General features: G+C 40.8%; 1 protein-coding gene across 1 annotated transcript in view; it reads left to right on the plus strand.

The window, feature by feature from the left end:
- LOC133953368 (potassium voltage-gated channel subfamily KQT member 5-like) overlaps positions 1-23,290 on the plus strand; it is a 35,486-nt gene extending 12,196 nt beyond the window's left edge. Inside the window, exons 6-14 of the mRNA XM_062387270.1 lie at positions 2,057-2,167; positions 3,835-3,930; positions 4,737-4,831; positions 6,128-6,154; positions 10,702-10,952; positions 13,427-13,526; positions 15,721-15,852; positions 18,040-18,166; positions 18,393-23,290. Coding sequence (XP_062243254.1) covers positions 2,057-2,167; positions 3,835-3,930; positions 4,737-4,831; positions 6,128-6,154; positions 10,702-10,952; positions 13,427-13,526; positions 15,721-15,852; positions 18,040-18,166; positions 18,393-19,688 — 2,235 coding nt within the window. The 3' untranslated portion in view covers positions 19,689-23,290. The remainder of the gene's footprint in view (positions 1-2,056; positions 2,168-3,834; positions 3,931-4,736; positions 4,832-6,127; positions 6,155-10,701; positions 10,953-13,426; positions 13,527-15,720; positions 15,853-18,039; positions 18,167-18,392) is intronic.
- Positions 23,291-23,697: the final 407 nt, after the last annotated feature.

A 23,697-nucleotide genomic window follows, 5' to 3' on the forward strand; every position in this document is an offset into this window, starting at 1 on the left:
GAAGGCGTCTTTTCAAATCATGCATATATTTTGCAAAATCAAGCAGCACGCAAAAGGAAAAACATGTACAACTGGAAGCGTTTTCACAGCAAAACACATTTTCTTTTTAACTATTGGAAAAAATACCAACAGATCAAGTTCACCTCAGATTGTATTTTGACTTGAGTGTGTATGGAAGTAAATCTGTGTCATCGGGATTTGAGACAAAAAAGACATTGAATTTCTAGCACTGAATATTTATGCATGGAAATTATGTATTTGAATGTTTTTCAACGTTTAAAATCCAACCGCAAAGAATTCAACCTTAAAAAATTCAACCTCAAAAAATTCAACTGCAACATCCGGGGATCCAAGGAGGAGCAATCGATTCCAGATTCAAGATCGGAGCGTGCGTCAAGCAACGAGAGCGAGCGGGAGTGACCGACACCAATGCAGCTTTGACTTGTCAGCTAGCACAGTGACTAGCCATGTCCAACAATGGTGCTTCGGTGAGTGTTTAAACTCTTCTATATGCCATCGGTGTAGTTTGTTTCTGTAAGATGTAGTAATAGACAGCTGACATGTGTACATTCACAGACTTTATTGGACATAAACTAAGTGGAACTTAAACAAGATGACGTTCGGATTGTTTTTTCAGAACGGGCCAGTGACTGGCATGGGTAACGCCAGGATTTCAATTTTGGATGGGCCACTATTTAATAGGAAAAATAATACTTATTATATGATCCCTGCCTGACTTGTTTGTGTTTATCTGCTGTAGACGAGCTTTAACAGCGCGGTGCGCCGCTCTCTCTCCCGTTAAAAGTGAATGTCGCTCACCCAGCTCTCTCTCTCTCTCTCTCGCTCCACTGTCTCTCTCTCCTGTTACTACATGTGTTAAACCAAATGCACGAAAAGCCAAATCAAATCAGAAATACGTAGACCACTTCATTTTAACTCGCATACATATTTATTTTCATCAATGCTGCCTACCACACAATCAAATCCGAACATCCCTTCCTCTCTTTGGAAAAGACGGTCGCTCGGTGTCGACGTCGGGACACAATATTGCTCTGATGTTGCATGTCGAAGGTGAGTTAGCTTCAGCTTTGTCAGAGCTGTCAAAGCGTCTTGGTGTGACGTGTCTTAAAACAGCTGACAGGGCCGGGAAACCTTTCAAAATAAAGTTCCCCAGCCCAGCCGTGCCCGTCCTCCGCCCTCACGCCGCCGGTGGAGAACGGTGTCCCAGGTATGTGGGAGACACGTCACATGTTAAAGCTCGTCTACAGCAGATAAACACAAACAAGTCAGGCAGGGATCATATAATAAGTATTATTTGTCCTATTAAATAGTGGCCCATCCAAAATTGAAATCCTGGCGTTACCCATGCCAGTCACTGGCCCGTTCGGAAAAAAAAAATCAGAACGTCAACTCGTTTAAGTTCCACTTAGTTTATGTCCAATAAAGTCTGTGAATGTACACATGTCAGCTGTCTATTACTACATCTTACAGAAACAAACTACACCGATGGCATATAGAAGAGTTTAAACACTCACCGAAGCACCATTGTTGGACAGGGCTAGTCACTGTGCTAGCTGACAAGTCAAAGCTGCATTGGTGTCGGTCACTCCCGCTCGCTCTCGTTGCTTGACGCACGCTCCCGATCTTGAATCTGGAATCGATTGCTCCTCCTTGGATCCCCGGATGTTGCAGTTGAATTTTTTGAGGTTGAATTTTTTGAGGTTGAATTTTTGAGGTTGAATTTTTTGCGGTTGAATTTTTTGAGCTTGAATTTTTTGAGGTTGAATTTTTTGCGGTTGAATTTTAAACGTTGAAAAACATTCAAATACATAATTTCCATGCATAAATATTCAGTGCTAGAAATTCAATGTCTTTTTTGTTTCAAATCCCGATGACACAGATTTACTTCCATAAGTGTGCCACAGGTGAATCTGAATGAACCCTCTATGGTACTGATTTAGTCAAGTCCATAGGTTAAGTATCGACTGGCATTTCTTTCCTTTCCATAAACGTCTCGACAGTTCAGTATGACATTAATAATTGTTTGTGTTGACAGATCACCCTGACAACCATTGGCTATGGGGACAAGACACCAAAGACGTGGACAGGACGGATGCTGTCTGCAGGGTTTGCCCTCTTGGGCATCTCCTTCTTTGCCTTGCCAGCAGTAAGTCCCAACTCTATAAAAGATTCCTTTTACTGTGGGGCTCCGAGAGCTGAAGAATGCATACGTCCTCTTCTTCGAGATCCCTCTCTGACTCAGTAGTTGGCTGCAGCCATGTTGTTTATAGAACTAGACTATTTAGACTATGATATGTTTGGCTGATATGTGACTCCAGGCTTGTGAGGTGAATATACTTAAGCAAAGTACAATTTAACTGATTGATTTCAATTCATAATATATTTTGTTAATAAATTATTTCTTTAATGAGAGTTTATCCATTTCATCTTTTTCACAGAATAATAGAGGTAACGCTAAACGTAATTATGTTATTCCTCTGATGTGATAACATCTAATAAATCCTTTAGTATTCCAGCATAAGGCAGGGGAGAAGAGAATTGGCCAATGGAAACACAAATATGCACAATGGAGGTTTGTATATGGAAAACTGACTTTGCAGTGTTTATGTAGAAGTACATTTATTCTAGCCTCAAGGATGCACACAGGGCATTTTTTGAGAAAATGTGAATATAAACAAAACTGTGTTTGCTTCCAGGAAAACTCCACAGGGTATCTGTAACTTCTGCTTGAATCAGATCAAAGCAGAATCATATACATTTAGTCAATAAGGGGGAACTTATAGTAAGAAGAAAGAATTTTTTCATCCTATATTTCTTGCTGAGAGTGAGATGAGAGGATTATTCCTGCTCTCGTGTCTGTAACTACTATTGAGCCGGAGCCAGGAGGTGATTGGTTCTCCTTAGCGTTGAGTTGAGCTTATCTACTGGAAGCAGGAGGAAACGACTTGCCTCACCAGCTCTTCTTAAGATCAGTACCTAACCATCTCATTTGTTTGATCCATTCACAAACAGAGAAGTAGAAACAACAATTCTTAGCGGTTTCATCCTGCCTCCAGTCTCCATGCTCGCAATGCTAATTGCCACTCAACTCCTGCACAGGGAAGAAGGCATGTTCACAGCAGGAGAACAGGGACTGAAGCTCCACTTGCTCCGTAGTGTTTGGCACAGTATGTATTACTCGAAAGCTCCCAGTGGTGATTTACAAAACATCACCACTTTAGCTATCTACAAACTAATTGCACAAATTGCCTGAAGAAGTGCAGTTTAAAGTTTGATGTGATTTGGACATGTGATATGTTCAGTAATTATAAAGACTGGATAAACATTCAACCAGCGCTCTGTAGTAGTCCGTTAAACATGTCTTCTTCTATGTCCTCGGATAAATTACAGCAGTTAAGTAAATCATTTAAACCCATTTGAACACTAATGAAGTAAATTCAGTTATGAAAAACATTGACCATAATTGTTTTTGTATTACAAATAAACCAGGTGTATTGAACACAAAGTTTTGTAACTTGACTCTGAACCATAGACAAAAAAAAACACAATGATTGAAGAGGCAAGTGTCAAAGCGGATTCTCCCCCATAATGTAAATATGCCCTGAGAATTGCTCAGATCTCCTCTAACCTTCAACGAGACAGTGAACAGGCAGATTTGCAAATATGTCAGAGTCTTCCTTCAAGAAGACTTAACATTGTTGTTTTATATGCACGTCAGACACGTTCATGTCTTTTCTCAGCAACTCAGTGATGCTTGAGTCTCCTTGTTGTACAACTGCATTAAGTATTTATTCCTTATTAATATCCTACCAGGGTATTCTGGGCTCAGGCTTTGCGCTGAAGGTACAAGAGCAGCACAGACAGAAGCACTTTGAGAAAAGAAGAAACCCAGCGGCCTACCTCATCCAGGTAAGGCACACAGCACAGCCCCCTCTCTCCTATTTCTCTCACACACCAAATGATAACTTCCTCACTAATGTATAAAGATAATATGGATTGTTGCCATTACTCAACACAATTCACCACAGAACTGAAATAACTAATAAATGTGTTTAAAAAAGCCATTATCGTTCACCAGTTTCTCTTTTTTCTTCCATGGATTCCCTGAAAACCTGACACGACCAAATATCGCGATTCTTGCTCCTTCATCTTTCGTGCATTACACATTTCCTTCTTTTCCAGTCTGATCTTCACACTCTCTGTGTCCCCCTGGATGTTAGTGGTGCTGGCCTCACCCTGTTTCCTTTATATATTTCTCCATGTGCTCCCTTTTCCTCCCCTTGGTCTCTTAACTCTTACTTTTCTCCTATGTGCTTCTGGCAGTCCTTCCTCTGTGGCTTCTCCTTTCTCCCCTCTCTCTGACCTCCACCTCTTCCCCCTCTCAATCATGTCCGCCCCCATGTTTTACTTATTCCACTGACAGTACCAGGCCCTACCTTGATGCCACATGGCGGCACTATGAGAGCCTCCTGCCCTCCAACGGGATGTATTCCAGGATGTATTCATGCGTGACCTCCGCTCAACCACAGACGTGTGGCACACCGTTTTTTTTGTTATAACTAATTTTTTTCCTGTCTTTTCTGTTCTCCTCTTTTTCTGTTCTCTCTTCCTCCCTCTTTGCCTTTGTGTTTTGTTTTCTTTATTATTTTTTCCATTTCTCTTTTTCCTTCTTTGTACTTATTTCTTCATCCTGGATTTGTGTATCCTTCCTGCAGTGTGTCTGGCGTAGTTATTCGGCTGATGAGAACTCCGTGTCCATTGCTACCTGGAAGCCTCACTTGAAGGCGTTGCATACCTGCAGCCCTACAAAGTAGGTACAACTAGGGCAGCTGGTCTCTGAGCCACTCTAGTCAGCTTTTTCCTATACTTCAATTATGTGTATTTTAAGTTAATATACACCTTTTTTATTATTATTATTCAGCCTTTTCAGTTTTTTCCTGCTCTGTGTTATTGTTTTATATATCTGCTGTCTGTTTGTTTTTTTATTCCTTTTTCTTAAGAGAAAATGGTTCACATCAAAGACCAGTAATTTCCAGGCTTTGTTAACTTCAGCGTGCTCCGATAAACACAAAATAAATCCTACCTCAAAATCTATCTAATATTTTTGCTTCACATCAATACCGGCCTCTTTATCACTTAAAGGTTCATCTTTAAGGCTTCAAACGTATATTTACAATCTATGGAATCACGAAGAGCTTACAAAGTGATTTTAAGCATGCAGATCATCCGCTTTTTATCGTCATTGTCCAACTGACAGCTTTCAGTTCAGCCCAAACAAATGCACCAGGATTTGTTCTAACCACAACAAACATGTTAGGTGTAAAATAGAGCAACCGGCTACAAACCAATCAAATACAATTTTAGAAGCCAGTTTGTATGTGGAGCTCTCAATCCCCCAATTTCCACAACCACTGTGATAAACATTCTGTCACCTCTAGCTCACGAATGTAACACCTGGAATTCCAGAAAGAAATCACAGCCAGTAAAAGTAATATCACAAACCAGCGACGACACAGAAGGGGCTCCAGCAGGTACTGAGATATGTCCTGTGTGTGTGTTCCCTTCCGTCAATAAACACAGAAAGGTCCCTGAGCATAGATGATGCTCATGCTGAACGCCAGCGGCTCAGAACCTCCCTCATTCTGGATATTATACTAATAACATCATCACGATGCTGTGTTCCACCTAAAATGCTAGATGTGAACTAATTATGGTCTCTCAGCTGTCAAAGACTCCTTCTTGGGAGCTTGAACATTTTCCACCCCCCTACTTATCCAGCTTTGCCATTTATGGCACAACAGCAGTTCTTTTCTCCCATTCAATCAGTCATTGAGGATTGGGTTCTCCCCCCTTTGTGTGGGCATTACTGCGCTCAGACACCCGTGTGGAGCCTGGAAATATTAGGACCATCAGCAAGCTGTCTAGTTTTGTCTCAAAGTCATAATCAACTAAATTTACAAAACGCACAAACACTAGTTACAATCATACAAACATACTTGTTTATGTGAAGAAATGCAAACCTTTGGTACCTTCTCTTTTTGTGAATGCTTCTGTAGTTTGAAAATATGTTTTTTAATAGTTTTGTTTTACTTCTTATCATTTGCAGGAAAGAACAGGGAGAGTCGACCACAAGGTTTGTTACTCTCAACATTCCCTTTCTTCCATTATGTTGTTGCCCCAAAATGTATATGTAGGTCCTGAGACCTGAATACCTTTTTGGTACTGACTGAAATGCATCTTTAAAAAAGGGTATCAAAAAAAAGAGTTTGGCTTCGTAAATCAAAGGGAAGAATGTGTTGCATTTCTGGATTAGCTCCAGCTCCCCTGTGACCCTTAAGGATAGGCAGTATAGATGGATGGATTGCTGGATGGATTATTTTATGGATTATCTTATTGTTCCATGCCCAATGCTCCACATATGTTTATAGCCTGTCTCTAACTTTGTCTGCTGCCTGGTGCTGGGAAGCTACAGAGATGAACACTGGAGTTTTTTTGTGGGCTTGAGGTTGATTAGAGAAGAAACAGCCCATAAAACCACAACATCAGCTGAAAGAGGCTTAGGGGAGCTGCAATCAGCTCATAATTTAATAATGAGATAATATTAATCCAAACACATTGATTCATGCAGCTTCAGAGTAAGATATCAGTGGATATCATATCTGCAATAGTTTCCAAACCTTTTGAATGATTCCCAGCTCTGTTAGGAGAGAAATATGAACCATTATAAACCTCCAGACTCCTTTTACTCCTGTGAGATTAGATAAAATAAGATTACATAATCCTTTATTTGTCCCACAAGGGGAAATGGGCTGTGTTGCAGCAACAGAGAGGGCAGTCAAATAAGAGACAATAAGCATAAAATATAAACCCAAGAATAATATTAATATAATATAATATACACAGTGTGAACAAAATATAAACAATGTGAGCAGAATTGATACAATGCAATGGAATTGCCCATGAGCTATTGAATCGCACAGACAGATATACGTTTTGATGTCGAAGGGTGTGTGCACATCCCTGTGCCAGAAACTACAACGGCACCAGCTGTGCACCAAGCGGATTGACAGGAGTATAATAAGAAACAACTACATATCTGGGGTGTCTGTAACAGGACATTATATACGTGCCTACTGGGGAGTATAATTGAAGCTTCACAGTTAATGTTTGTGGTTGATGAATATACCCTACTTATAGCATCTGACACACACTTAGTTAATCTTTTTAGCTGATGCATTTTTAGGGTCATTAGGGGAGGACAGCATGCAGGCCAGTGAGGCCTGAGTGATGTCAAGTGTTGTGTTTGCAGTTATGAAACGCCGAGGAAATGTGTGTCTCTGAAGCTCCACAGCCAGTCTGTGAAGGCAGTTGACGCTTTTCTTTTTGCTAGCCATGTGTCATACATGGACTATACTGTTAAAATTGTAGGGGAAGCTAACGAATTATAAAATTCAATTAAAAAATGTAGCTAATTAAAAAAATTAGCACACATGCAAGGGCAGAAATCATCCCACGCAGTCTTGAGCACGTCTCAAGAAGAATGGCTTAAAAATGAGGGAGGAGAGCTCGGTTTACGTCTCCACTGCTGCGTTGGAGAGGAGATGAAACAGTCAGACTGGAGCCGCGTACTTTGTTTTATTTATTAGCTAGATTTATTTATTCATTTTCAAAGAAATACATCACAGAAGTGCTGAGATAAAATACAGCGAGAATAAAAAAAAAAACAGGGTCTACATCTTCGTACCCTCAGTGAACCCGGTGTATATCTAAAGGTTACTGGCCTCACACTGGTGACTCAGGCACTTGTTGCCATGGCCCAGCTAAATTCACATAGTTAAATGAGGGATATAGACATGAAGTGTGTGAGTCACCAAATTGCAGCCTTTTTCATATGCTGCTGTGGATGTTCATTCTCTCCGACTAAGCTCAATTGCCTCCCTATTGCTGCTTCTAAATGTCAGTGGTCCACAGGTGCCACCAGAAACTCTGATGGATTACTTAACACTCTACGTCCTTATTACGAAAGGTTTTACAAAGGATCATTGCATTAAGACGTCAGGCTTCTCGCTGACTTTCAGTCACATCGACTCAAATGCAGAAAGAAATAAGTAGCAAGAAGCACAAGAAGGCTTATGTAAAGAAAAAAAAAAGGGGGAAGGGTATTAAAGTGAAATGAAGTGCAATATTTCATCCTCAACACATTCAGAGGAAAAAAAAAATTTCTCTCCTCCAGTTCTGCATCATGTAACACGTCAACATATGTCTATCTCCCCCTGGTTTTTTAGTCCAATTCATAGTAATAAACAGAAGCTACTGAGGAGGTGTACCACTCGGAAACATAGGTACACAGTGTTCCTGCTCCCGTGCTACATGACGTTGTTCTTTGGCAATGCTGACTAATTCTTGGTGCATGGGTATCTGTAGGAGGCTGTGCAGCCTCAGAGGGCAGAGCCAGTTCATCTTGCAGTGACTCTTAAGTCGCTTTTACAGTAGCACACTCTCTGCCTCTGTCTGATCTTTGCCTGAGCAATGCGCTGCCGCTGCCTGTCGTGACTTTGGCTTTTACTACATTTCTGTCTTATTTTCTGTGAAATAACGTTTTAAAATGTTTATAATGAAAATGACTTTATGTCATAGACTATTATTCGATTTTCTTATTCATGCAGCACCTGATGTGGCTGTCACTCTAACACACTATGCCTGTTGAGCCACGGTCACTTTAACCGATCTGGTCTGGTTAAATTCTTTTTGTTTTTATTGCCAACAGATATTATGAAAAGACCAAAACCAGTAGTGACTCAGTAAGTGAGTCACACTGTTACACTGGGTGACAGGGTTCTTCTTTACAATGGAGATCTCCACTGTATTTTACTTTCACACCATCCTGCTGCTGTAAACACTCACTAGTGCAGCAAACGTGTACTAATCTGCAGCTGAATGATGTTTAGTTTACAAATACATTGTACCTTTGTGTTTGCTTAACCTGAGTTAGGAAATTTCAGAGCCTTTTTATAAAAATATATACTGTACTTGTGAGATACAAGTGAGGTGTTATGTCCCATCAAGGGGCCACAACATAACAAGAAATAAGCTCCCATTTTTCCTTAAGTCCAAAGCAGCCACTGGAACACGGATTTCCGCAATAGCAGCTATTTATTTTAAGCTTAAAAATAGTGATTACTTTGACTTCAGGGGGGACAAAGGCCAACATAACATAAAAACCAAACTAACTGGAAAGTAGCTGCTAGTATAACAGAAAGAAACTGCTTACCTCCCTAACTAGATTAAACAGGAGAAAACTAAATTGGCAGTCCTACCCCGACTATTTAACAAGATTACAAAATCCAGGTTTTGGTCTGTGGCTAGTTGGTGGTTGATGAGATATGGGACCGAGCCGTGGGCCATCTGCATACACACACACACCTAACCCAGGGACAAGAAAATGTACTAAAGAAAGCGTCTGCAGTCATACCAGGCGGGAGTCAGAAAGTATTGAGATAAACATATTTTTAGCTTTGGTCTTTCCATTAGCTTTGTTGACATATTGTCAGCCATTTCCTTTGCTTTAAAACTACACAGGCTCCATCCATTGGCTGTGTGCAAAGATTGGACGATACATCTCCATCCCCTACCACTGTGCAAAAATGAAAGTAGAAAAAGCCCGGACACAACTACTGTCATTTTGTGATGTCATTTGGAGCCAGAGTCTGTGCAGCAGTGACTGCGGAGTGGAGCTGCAGAATCAAAGCACACGAGGCTGACCTATCATGCGTCCGTCTCAGCTGTCAATCGTGACATTTCACCCCATTTTTATAGCATCAAATAACTGATTCATACCAATTTCAAAATAAAAGACTGACACGTATGTCAGTTTGGTTAACATCTACTTTGACTTTTTCATTCCAACCACAAGACAGGGTTATGACCTATACTGCAGAAAACCACCAGGGGGCGACCAATATGTTTCGGCTTAGTTGTCATATCGTCCATCTTTACAGTCATTGCTTTAAGTCAACATGAAAAAACATTTTAGTTTAGGTAGTATGTAGCCATGATGTCTGTTGCCTGTGCACTTCCTCTGCATGCAGTACTTGAAGCTGCCCACACGAATAATTGGCGGCCTCCTGATGACCTTCCTGTTTCTTCACTTTCCACAAGAAGTCTCCATTTATTCCCTTCCATAATCCATGAACTCATTTGCAATAAATCTCATGCCTTAAAGTGATGAATTGCTGTTGTGAATGGTAAGCAATGTATCAGGGTGTCACAAAAAATTAATATCCATTTGAGGCAACGTGGCATTGAATGTCCTGACGTACTGTAGCTGATGCAGACACGCATTTACCGGCACAACTCAAACAGACAGCTGAAGCATCATATCTAACACAAACTTGCATTTTGTATGAAGAGCCTGCTGCAATGCATGCTGGTCTTTCTCCATCTTGTGCTGCAGCCTGCCACCCTTGTTGTGGTTGGTAAAGTTCTGGATGATCCCATTTCATCACATAATTGTTGTGCAAAGGAGCAAACAGTATTTTAACATTCAATTTGTCACTCTGAAACTTGCATCATTAACATTATCTTTATCTGTCTGTCATTTCACGTCCTCATAACACCATTCCTATCTTTTTCCACTCATTCTAACTTCGCTCTGAACCACTGGCCATCCAAACTTTGCAGCCAAAAGCTGAGCTTCAAGGAGCGGGTCCGGATGGCGAGCCCTCGAGGTCAGAGCATCAAGCAGAGGCAGACGTCTTCAGTGAACGACCGGCGGTCCCCAGTGGCTGAAGCCGGTACTGAGGGCACCAGCCCCGCCAAGGTACAGAAGAGTTGGAGCTTCAATGACCGCACACGCTTCAGACCTTCACTCCGCCTTAAGAGCCAGTCTCGCTCCACCACTGATGGTAAGCGACTCTGTCCTGCCTTTCATAGTTCAGACACTGTCTGACTTCATTCAGATTCATTTGGAGCATTCATTTGAGCTCAAACTAATGCTCAAAGTAGAATTTATTGTTAATCTCTCCATATACAGAGATATCCATAAATCAGCACAGTACTGTCACTGAATAAGATGAAAAATTGTGTTATGATGTAGCATATAGGTCCAGGATTTAGGGGGATATAATTGCAGAAATGGAGTTTCAAATGCATGATTATGTTTTCATTAGTGTATAATAATTTATAGCTAAGAATTCATCTCTCTTCCATCTAGTCTGGCTTGTACCACCATGATTTTACTGTGGCATTTTTATGTTCCTGAAGTCCAGTAAAGTTGCCCTTACAAAAATAGAGTGAAGGAAGGGTTTTTTCATTCAGTAGCAATACCCAACTTCACCACTAGACATCACTAAATCTCACACACTGAACCTTTAAGTGCAAAAACATCTCTAATGAATTGTTCTACATTTTTAGGAACTACACATGTTCGCTTTCTTTCTGGGAGTTAAATTAGAAGAACGATACCTCTCTCATTTCAGTTAATAGCTGTCCTTGCTCTGACTGAAGGGGAAAAAAACATCTATTTACATCTCTGATGCTCAGCACAGTAATGTTATTCTCATCTGTTTCATCTATTTAAAAAGTGTTAAAACCAGTATGCAGAGAACCTTTTCTATCCCACCCTTTCTTGACAGTAGCTTAAGACTTTACTGGTCTATTTTTACTCAAAACTGTTGAATCTTACCTACATGTGATAAATTGAGGAATATTTGCCGTCCATAAACGCACCAGAACTGGTTCTGACCGTTAATTCATGCAAAGGAGTGAAGTAATGCTAAAGGCACTCGCACCTCTTTGCTTTGGCCTTGCTTTGCCGGCCTGGCAAGCCCTCCTGGGTAATGGCCAGTTGGTGTTTGTGGGTGGAGTGATGGATTGATAGAAGTTGGGGGTGGTGAGCTCAAGCAGCCATATGGGGTGTTGGATCCAGCCAGCTGGCGAGGCCTGGCGGTGGAAAGGAATCAATAACCTGAGCTAGCCAAAACCAAACTGGTTGGCTGATCATTCACTGACATGTTGGCTAAATGAGATGTTAGAGGATGGGAAACATATCCATTTCATTATGGCTCCATATTATAGTGGAAGACTTTTATATTCTATTTAATGGTGCAAAACATCAATCGGCACGGTTTAACATTTGCCTGTAGTGATACTCTTCTCTTTCACAGTACACACACTGGCTGAATAATCAGCAGCTTTTACTCATTCATGTATCAAACACATATTAATACACACAGATCCTACATGCTTTGCACTAGTGAGTGATGCTTAAGTGGAATTATTTACATTAATATAGTTAAACATCTAAGCATTGCCGTCTAACTCTTGTACTGAAACCCTCTGCTTACCTCCTGTGGGTGTAGTAACTCAAGGAAGCCCATGGACAGAGCTATTGTGGCAAAGTTGCGTAATAAATCTACAGGCACACCAGAGGCCTGTTCTTTACGACTGCTCTGCTCTTCCAGACAGCGGCTCGAACCCCTGTTTCTCCATCTGATCTTCACTTTCGATTTTAATCCAGTCCATTCCCGTCATGTTCAGCCAGGCGTACACTGCTGCACATGAATAACTACCAGTATAGTAAATAAAGCATGATGAAGATCAGTGTACACCTTCTTACTTTACCTAGTTACAGTAATGTGATCAGATTTCGGCTTAGACACACCCAGCTCTGTGTCGGCTGGGTGTAAATTTGCCACTTTTGAATTAACTATAATTGTCTATAACATTTTATATTTTTACATAATTTTTGCGGATGTGTATTTTTTAGGTTGTTCTAGCACCCCAAGTGGCCAAAAAATCTAATAATACAGCTTTAATTTATTTTTGAGCATCATATAACATTTCACAGGAAAGTTCTATTTCTCTATCTTATGATATCAAATATTCACCACATAATTATCTTGACAAAAATGATTCACTATATTGACATTAATCTAATATTTTATTGAATTTGTTTCTTTTTTGGCAAATGAATTTACAATGAAAATATTGCAAAATACTGCAAAACCCTTAACCTGTGAAGAACCTTCTAATTGTGTTTGAAAGGTGGTATATAAATAAAGTGTTTTATGATTACAGTGATTATAATGTTGATTGTGAAGCAAATAGTTGCTACATGAAGACACAAAGATACAAACATGATTTGAGCTATGTTATTAACCCAATAAAATATGCTATAATATTTACACAATATTATCCTATCTGTGTTTTAAACATGATAGCAATATCATTTTTTTTCATCTCAGTGTTATTATCAAGGCCAATATAACCCAGGTAGGACAGATGATAAAAATCCCAGACTTCGTAGTGGTGGATGCAAAATGGGGATTTAGAGTAGTAAGACAAATGTTTAAGCATTGTATCTGAGTCCCTGCCTCACAAGAATCTTCTCTCTCCCAAGCAACAGACATGGCCGGGGACGAATGCTTTGACGAGAGGGGCTGTCACTGTGAGATCTCGGTGGAGGACTTGCTGCCCTCAGTCAAGTGTGTCATTAGAACTGTCAGGTGAGGCGAAGGAAAGGAGGCCTCTCCCATCTCTCCAACTAATACTGTATGTTTCTACTGCATGTAAACAAACCCTGATCCCAGCCCCCTGCCGCTCAGCAGCTCCCCTGATTGAACGTGCTCAGGGGATTAAAGTGACCGGAAGACATTTATTTTTAGATCATCTTTGGTTCATGTGATGTTGAGACAGGGGAAATATGATATGCAGGAGCATTAGCACTGTAAAGCTACACTGTATGTAAGGTGATCATGTGACAAGGACACTGTGTGTCTCAGACATAACGTCCTAAAAGAAACATGGTCACTCTGATGCAGCTTTATTTAATTCTGTGTGTTTGGGTCGAACCTACAAGAACGAGGTGTCAACCAGCAAATTTAAACAAGATATATATTTTTTTCAAGGATTACAGTGAAATTTCAAATTTAGTTTGGCCTTACTGTTCCATATGCATATTGATAACATTAACACTAATTAACTCACTTCAGTTTTATTTGAAAATGCGTTTGAGCTGAAAAGCTTCGTCAAATTTCAGTATCTCAGTATCTTATTTCGCTGAGATGCGTGTGAGTTCTCATCCTAATGTGAGTTGCGAGTGAACCCGACATGTATTCTTAGATATGTTAACTGAAGGTCAAATTCTAATTATTTCAATCAGCATGTTCGTTGAGAGTCAAGTGTAAGTTGTGCTTTCCTTTCTTCCAGAAGTGCCACAGTTTTGTTTATCTTGAAGTTCTCTGTTTGCTTTCCACCGGTTATAAGTGTGAATTTGGCTCAGTTGGAAAAAATATTGACAAAATACTCCTATTTCCATTTAACATTCAGGATTTAGCCACATGGATGAGAACATTTTTTAACTTTATCATTTCTTAATGAAGAAATACCTCAGATTTGAAATCATGTTTTCAGGGGCTTCAAAAGTATACCCATATAAGATTTATAATACAACTGCACTCAGTTTAACTGAATCCTTGTTGGTGCAGTTTATCCCTAAATATATTCTATTTTTGTAGTGTGTTGTTTATTTGTTAATTAATATTTTTAAATTCTATGTTTAGATTTTTGTTATTACTGATTCATTAGCATGAATGAATTACTAAAATTGTATTTGTATAGCCCATATTCACTCATCAGGAGGATGCATCTCTTACAGGTTTAACTGCTTGAGGTGGAGTTTATTGTAACTGTTGGCCAGTTAAATCTTTGGCAATGTTTCATATTTAGAAAGCTCATCATACCCCTTGTTTGTAAATGCTTCACTTGCAAAGTAAGTAGTTGGATATGACACATTAGCGTTACACTCCACTACTGCTCCGCCAGCTCCTATTGTACCATGGATGATGGACTGTTGCTTCAGTAAGAAGCAGATCCAAAGAAAAGTGACCACAGTGAAGTCTGAGGCTGTAAAGACCTCACTCTGCTTTTGAGCTTTTGAGAGTAATTGTTCCTGTGCTTAGCAACACAAATACATATTTTTTTATCAAATATGGCTAAACCTGTTAACTTTTGATCTGGCATTTCTTTCTCAGTAGGTCATCATAATTATATATCCGGGGAAAAACCTTATCTTCTCCATCACAACGAGCCAGCTATACTTCCGTTCATGGGGTTAGTGGTGCTGCTAAAGCTTCTGTTCCCAGAGTGTCATTGAATGCATCTGAACTCTGAAAGACTTTAGTTGACCTGTGTAAGTGACAGAAACCAGCCCAGAGTTTGACTGGCCATAAAAAAATATGACTTCACACAAACATTGGAGAATTGTTTCCCCTGCTCTTCCCTGTAAGACTCATTTTTATTGCTGACTGCTCCCGCCGGCTCCTTCCTCTCTCCGCAGAGACTCAGACTCTCACATTCGGCTCCACTGCCACAGGTGCATAAATTCAGGGAGGTTTTTATTCACTCCAATAAATTTACATGCACACAGTAACAATAAGCAGCCAACAGCTCGATGGATGTTGCTATAAGGTTCAGTGGAGATATGCTCTTGTGTTCTGACTGCTCACATTGACGTGAAGAAACTGACAGTTGGCATGCAATGACACATTTTGGGCAACTTTCAAAAAACATGATTAGAAAAATAAGGTTTGCTTTGTTTTCATTAGCTGCACTCTGTGATATTATCAGTGGAGGTTGCTGTTGACTGTATCAGAGCACCACCTGGAGGCTGTTTTGTGAATTCCTCTGTTGTTTTTGCAGGATAATGAAGTTCCATGTGGCCAAGAAGAAGTTTAAAGAGACGCTGCGTCCTTACGATGTGAAGGACGTGATTGAACAGTACTCTGCCGGCCACTTGGACATGCTGTGTCGCATCAAGAGCCTGCAGACCAGGTAGGAAGGACAGACTGCACACATACACACACACACACACACCCACACTCAGTTTACATGCTTTACTCTCTGGAGTCAAACTAGAGTTGTTTGACCAGACTGTAACTGATGCATCTTGGTGTGTGCGGTTGTGTAAATGTGTCTTATAAATGGATGGGTAAATATCTATGTTATACTGATGTACGTATGTCTGTTATCCTACTTTATGTGTGTGTGTGTGTGTGTTTGTGTCTGTGTGTGTACGTGTGGGCACGTGTTTGCTTCCCTCACAGGCTGGACATGATAGTCGGCCCGCAGCCACTGAGCAGTAGAGCCAAAACCTTCTCCTCCCCCTCTCTCCCTGTCTATTACAGCCAGGGCAGAAAGAACTCCACTCAGGGGTCAGAACATGTCACCCTCCCCTCGGCCCTCCTTCACTTATCACATGAGTTCAGTTCAGTTCGCTCCGTCAATTCAAGAGGTTGTTCTTCCTAAAGAAAACGTTAGAACGGAAACTATAAGACAAATTATGAGATGATAAGATCACGTTCCTTTGTTGGAATTGACGGAGCTTGAACTCCTCATTTTAACTCTTCTGACTTGGGTGTGCAGTCATCCACTAACCCAACTAAGCCCTAACAAAAACATTCAATATAATGAATCTGGTTGTCGTTTTTGCTTTGGTGAATTCTGGGAGATTCTGGGATCCACAAACGAGTTTTGCAACCTGATATAAACACCTATCACGAAGAAACACCTGTAATGCACACTCCTACTCACAAACTATACAGCTGAGTATTGATCTGTCATTGCAGCTGTAATAGCGCCCCCTGCTGTCACTTACCGTTCATTGAAAAATTATTCTTGCATTTAAGACTGTTATTCAGAGGCGGCTGACCATAGATATATATATAAAGACTAGATGTGTCGGCCAACCGTGTCCAACGTCAGCACATGGCGGCCATCTTGCCATAGTCAGCTCGCACACCCATAACATTGTGTTGTAGTTGTACGTACTTTTTAAACAACCATAACTTGCTCAATTTTCAACCGATTTTTAAACGGTTTGGATTGTTATAAACGTCAGAGATGTAGTTATGACACTGCATGCTTATGAATAATTATGTTATTTTCTAAAAAATATAATTATGTTCCAAATAGGTACAATATTTCCCTTTACAAATATACATCAAGAATTATTTTATTTTATTTTATTTAAAAGGTACATGTTCCACTACAAACACAATGTTATGGGTGGGCGAGCCGCCTGTGGCAAGATGGCCGCCATGTGTGGACGTTCGACTGCGTTGGCCGGCAACGCGGACGAGACATCTAGCCTTTATATATATATATATATCTATGGTGCTGACACTTAAAGATAGAACAGAGAAAAAATATTTAGCTAAATATTCTTTGCTCAAATCCACCAAGTTGCTTTTTCAGAGCGGCTTTAAGCCACATGTCATGGTCTTCATCACCTGTTGTTTCCAAACTGAACACGCTGACCTAACAAACACTAACTTTGCAATATGGATCACTATCGTCTCTGAAGTAGCAGTGACTTATTTGTTTACTGTCTTAATTCGCCATAAATTCCATAAAGTTTCCATTTTATGACAAAAAGAAAACAAAAATGTCTTTACTACACTGCTCCCAACAGTACGCCAACTTTAAGGTGTGATCCTGCCAATGCTTTCATGTTTTATTTTTCTCAAAAACTGGTGGTGTTTTAATTGCATGACATTGCCTTGTCTTATCCCTGTCCTCATTAACCCACTTTATTAACCAGATTCTACAGAGCCTCACTGGATTGAGCACGAGTAGTGTCATATGTAAGGAGAGAGACAGACAGACAGAATCAGATTTTGAATAAGAACCTGTAAAACTAGGAGGAATAGAAAAGGAAAACCCTTTTTATTTTGAACGGTTTGAATCACAAGGAACAGTTTTAGTAACACTCCATCCAGCATAGATTATTTTTTAAATCCAGTGAGGAAGTACAACGTCACACTTGTAAGAGCTTGCTCTACAATAATATATGATTCTGTTGCAGCTTCAATCTTCCTTTCTGTCGGCTGCCTCATAGATTTCTTCTTGGGTCTCTCTTTTTCCTCTTGTCACTGATGTCTTCTTGTTTCTGCATGTGCTTGTGTGTATGTGTGTGTGTGTGTGTATGTGTGTGCTTGCGTGCGTGTCTGTGTCTTCCAGAGTGGACCAAATCCTTGGGAAGGGCCAGATCCCTCTGGATAAGAAGATTCGAGAGAAGCTGCTATCTGATGGAGACATATTGGAGGACATGAGCATGCTGGGCCGTGTCTGTAAGGTGGAGCGACAGGTCAGTGTGTGGCTACTTCTTTAATGTTTTATTCTTAAATTGGTTTTACATTATCAGTCATTACTACAGACTCAATCTTCTATTTGCATTTTTCGAATACGTTTAAGTATAAGTCTTGAATATCTTATGATGCATTATTTGATTTGCAGAAATGGGGATTTCACTTGTACTTTTTTTCTTCTATGTCTCTTTACTTCTTGCTGATGTCCTCCCCTGTTCTTCACAGGTCCAGTCGATTGAGTCAAAACTTGACTCCCTGCTTGACATTTATCGTCAAGTTTTGCGTAAAGGATCATCTTCGGCCCTCACGCTCTCCTCTCTTCCGCTGTTCGAGTTAGAACAGACCTCTGACTACCACTCCCCCGTCTTCAGCAAAGACCTGTCCTACTCCACCCAGGTCAGCAGCAGTGGAGCGCCTCCACCTGGTGGCTGCGTCACACATTCTGCCACCAACTCCCACCTCACCCAAGGAGGACTCCATCTCATCCTGGCGCCACCCAATGAGCTCAACCTCAATCTCTCCTCTTCAACGCCTCCCTCTGGCCTTGCATCCTCCTCTTTCAGCCCGTCGACACTTCCTCATCACCATCATCATCACCACCACCACCATCATCATCCTCATCATTCCCATCATCATCATCCCCAGGGTCAAGCCACCATGCCTGAAAGTGGCACAGATGAGGCTGTAGGGAGCTCTCCACCCATCCTCACCCCAAATAGTATCAGTGGTGGAGGAGTGGGAGATGGAGGGTGTCCTCTTCTGCCAGGACTTCCACCACCGCTCCCTCCCAGCCAAAGTGGTGGCCCAAGCAACTTGGTGCGAGCGACCTTCCCTGAAACAACCCCCAACATGGAGGGTTTTTGTAGAGGTCTAGGGACACAGATGGAGCAGAGCAGTGTCAGGGAAAACCTTGGCCTTGGGTTCGGGCTGGGCAGACTGGCGCAGCAGCTCAAGGGCAGCACCAATAGCAATGGCAGGCATAACACTAAGGAGGAGGGCTCCTGGAGGAGGCATATGAGTCTGGAGCTTGAGCCCCTGGTGCCACCAGCCCTGGGCTGCTGCTCTGGCCCCTGTCAGATGGACCAAGGACTGGGCAAGTCCATGTCAGTGCAGGACCTGATTCAGGCACCTCCAGTAGCTGTCCAGGATTCCCACCATAGCCACAGCCTCTCTTCGCCAAGCCCTAGTACAAGCAGTGACTCCCCAATTGGCTTCCACAGCTGTAGCCAAGACCCGGGGGGAAGAGGAGGGGGTGGTGGTGGTGTGGGCAGGAGTGGTGGAGCTGGATGGGGTGAGGAGGACCTCTTAATCACTGACAGGGACATAGAGACACAGGGATTTGACTTCCTGTCACAGGGGACTGCTGAAGCCCACTCCTACTCCTCAGAGCTCCTGCGGACAGGGCCCAGAGCAGGGGCAGGATCCCCGGGCTCTAACCATAGCCTGGCCAGTGTTCCCGCGTCCTCACCCTCCGCTGGCAGCACCGAAATGCTGAACATGCCTTGTGTACGGCTAAAATAGATATGAGTAGAAAAGGCTCACGAATCTCCCACAACACAAACGTTTTTTATCCTTTTGGACCGGAGAGGGAGGGTGGGACTACAATAAGGGGACCTTTTTTGTTAATTTTCATTTTGATCCTTTTGATAAGAATCACAGTATTTTCATACAGGGTGATGCATATCATTGCATGAGTTACTCTTCGTTTTCAAGTATGATTGAAAGAGGTAAAGATGAAGGCTTCTATAGAGGGGGCCACAGGCCCCAAAATCCTGAGACCATGACATGAAGTCAACTAAACTCTGCCCTGTGTGACAGTAGTTTATGGGACCTTGAGACAAAGCATGAAGGCATGGACACCTAGCGCATGGAAAAGTCTTTTTAAAACTACCACACACATCTGTCGTACGCAATTGAAAGAAAAATGGGCCTCAATATCGAATTGCCCAATTAAAGAGGGCCAAAGTAAACAGAAAAGTTCTGTTCTAGAAGTAAGAGAACCTCACTCAAAATCCCAGTGACGTTTCTACCATCGATGATAACTAAAAGTCCAACATTAGAGCAGAGCTCTTTTTAACTGTATGTCATGTGACTTGCCCGTTGTGTAGAAAAACAAAGTAATAATGTTAATTATTCATAAGTAATCTTTTTAGTGACTTTGAACAAAGAAAAAATTCCCATGAGCTCTATACATAGAAGGAGTATCCCACGACTCGATTTTTTTTGGTTAGTGTTTTTCACCAAGAGATGCAAAGATGTTAGAGATAAGGAGGCTAGTGGAACAGAGGAGAGCTCAGATGTGACGCAATGACTTCAGCTCTGTGTAAGATGTTTCTGTCTCTCCAATCACATGACAGGCTTCCATAGTGAAATGAATGTTATTTCACCATTGCTGAACATTTAATTCTCCTTTCTCGTCACTATTTTAATTTTGAAAACATTTTGGAAAACCCGATCTCCCCAAATTTATATGCTTTAATAAACCATTATACAACTATCCTGAACCAGTGATGGTGGTTTCCTTTAATCTCTTCAGAAGTAACACACCAGAAAATGGTGTTTATTCAAGATTTAGATCCTAAACCACAACCAAGAATACTCAATACATCTCAAAGATCCAATGATAGATTTGTCTATTTATTATTTCTGCAGTCTCAGGCATTAAGATTAAGATTAAGATAACCCTAACCCTAACCCATTTATTTGTCCCAAACACTTGCACAGACATGCACAGGCTCACTCATGCAATTGTAAGGGAAATTGAACCTCTGCTTTAACCCATCTGGTGCAGGACACACAGAGCAGTGAGCGACCATGTACGGTGCCCAGGGAACAGATGTTGGGGGAGTAAGGTGCCCTGCTCAGGGGCACTAGACAGGGTAGGGAGAATCCTCCTGGATTTTTAGACAGATCAATCAAGGTTCGTCTTTTTGTTGTTTCTCCGTGGAGTCGAACCAGAGATGAACCAGAGACCTTTTCTGCCCATAGTCCAAGTTTCTGCCACTAGACCACCGCCTGTCTATTTGATTTCAATCATTTTCATTTAGTAAAATAGAAAGGCACTCAGTGGAGGACATAGATTCACTGAGGCCCAACAGACCCCTTAAAGTCAATCATCAAGACACACAAATAGTCCTCTAGATATGTCTGATTTTCATCAAGACCCATGAATTGGTACTTGAAGAATTGGTGACAATGTCAAAAAATGCTGTATTTCGCAACATTTAAGAAAATAAGAAAATAAAATCCTGGATCTGCTCCAAAAACTAATGGGTTCTTCCATGGCCCATCCTTTAAACAAGTTTCATGGAAATCTGTTCAGTAGTTTTTTGCATAATCCTGCTGACAAAACCTCCTCAGTGGAGGTAATTCATTAACTGTCTCCTGAAATGTACTTGACTTGTATAATAAGATAGTGAAGGTCAATTTTGTCATTGTTGTATCATCATTGCAGTTTTGCAGTTCAAGCACAATGAGTTGTGAAAGTTACCTCATAACAGTGAAGTCACCAACAGAAGGTTTTAAATTCTGTCTGACAGACTTACACATCATACGGCCAACAATACTGGACCTTTCTGAAACCGCTTGTGTCCAAGGGACTTGTAGCTAATAAACTAAAAACATGCAAAACTACAGAATTGGGTTTTGTAAATATTTCCCCTCTTTAACTTTGATTTGGTGAGTGTGCTAGATTGATAACTTTACGACTACCTGCTACTGAGGTGTAGAGCAGGAACAACAACTGCCAAGTTACTTATCAAAGCCACCTCTGCCAACACTCATCTCTAGGATGAGATACATCATGTTTGAAAGCACATATCCACAGCTGTATACGCACACGTTCAGATAAGACATGCTGATAACACTCTCAGCCAGCTGTGATGTTGCATGTCCATTGTGCTGTATAGTTCGGATCAATTATGCACCGATCGGCTGTTTTTCCAGCTGACGACAGCCGTGGATTGAAACACACCTTGAATGTCATTTGTCATTTAGCTTAAAGTTATTTTGTCAGCACGGGAGTGTCTTAGCAAAGCACTTCAGAATCAGACACTGGCAGAAATCTAACTTTGAATTACGTCAAAATGAATTACGTTGAATTATTAGCTTTTTTGCCCCCCTGTTTTTACATGAAATGATAATATTGAAGTCATGGTCAATATTTGCTTTTTTTTTTCAGTATAATTATTCTTACAGCTTCCTTGAAATGGAATCACTGCAGAATGTATGGCTTATTTTCATTATTACACCAAGAAAACTAATGACCAACACTCTCCTCCTGCTGCATGGTACAGATTCAGGTACATCAGGTAAGGATTGTTGGTTTCCTCCAGGTAGTTGGAAAATAATTCCAGCACCACAACATGCAGCGCGTAAATACTCCCCACAAAGCCTCAGTGGTTTAATCGCGCTTATCAAGCAGTACCTCAGTGTTTTCTGAAGAGTCAGACCCGGATGTGTGAGGGAGGCCGGGAGGCAGTTTGCTTTCAAGTGGATTTTACTTTCTTTAAGATATTTAAATATACTTTGCATGGAGGTTGTCATATTCAAACCTATTTATAACTGAAAGTGAATGCCACACCATTAAAACAATGAACTATTTATGGTTCAAAATGATTTGCCATAGAAATAAAAGACCCCAGTTCACCCAAGTCTGCATTGCATACAGTATAATGGTGCCTTGCTTTTGTTGTACATTTCCATCTCCATACGGTTTCCTGCAAAGTGCATTAGGTACCTCCGAACAGAAATGGTTGCACTGTTTTCATTTTGTCTCCTTGTAAATGTTCTGACTTGAGGCATTATACAGCTTTTTATTCAGAGACCATTTTGCTACTGGGCACAAAACAGGCCTTTGACATGTTACCATTCTCTCTTGTTTTTTTTTATTTATTTAAATTATGTGCACATATTTACACAGAAGTAATAATCTCAGTTAGATTAATGAAGCCTGTAATGTAATAAAAATGCAAGTTGACTTTTATTCTCATTCATTAATAAAGGAAATTCTATGACAAGACTGTTTTTTGAATTCTCCTTGTCACTCCTTGTCAAACTGTGGTTGAACTAAAATGCCCTCTTATGTTGAGCCATGTTGTTCATGTAATACTTTTCTTTGGAACAGTTCATACTTGAATTAATTAATTGAGACACGGAATGGTCGTATAAAGGAAACAGAAGAGAAAATTAATATTAAAGCTTTGCACTAGGTGGTTGAACAAAATCATTGTGACAGTGTCAATGACTCTAATGATCAGCAGACGTATCAGTGAGCAGATAAATCCATAATGAAAATATTCAGTAGTAACAGTCCTATATAAAATATTGAAGTCAGAAAAAAAACGTGTGTCTCTAGACGAGCACAATTGTAAGGCTGTGTTTGTCATCACAAGATAAATAAGATCACAGTTACAATGGCTTTCATTTAATTTAGTTTCAGGAGCAGGACCACACCTCAACCACTCCTCTAATTACCCATCAACCCCTTCTTATACCTGGTCAACCCATGCTGCTCAGTTTGTTTCAGATC

Source organism: Platichthys flesus, chromosome 5, assembly GCF_949316205.1.
Source record: "Platichthys flesus chromosome 5, fPlaFle2.1, whole genome shotgun sequence".
NCBI lineage: Eukaryota > Metazoa > Chordata > Actinopteri > Pleuronectiformes > Pleuronectidae > Platichthys > Platichthys flesus.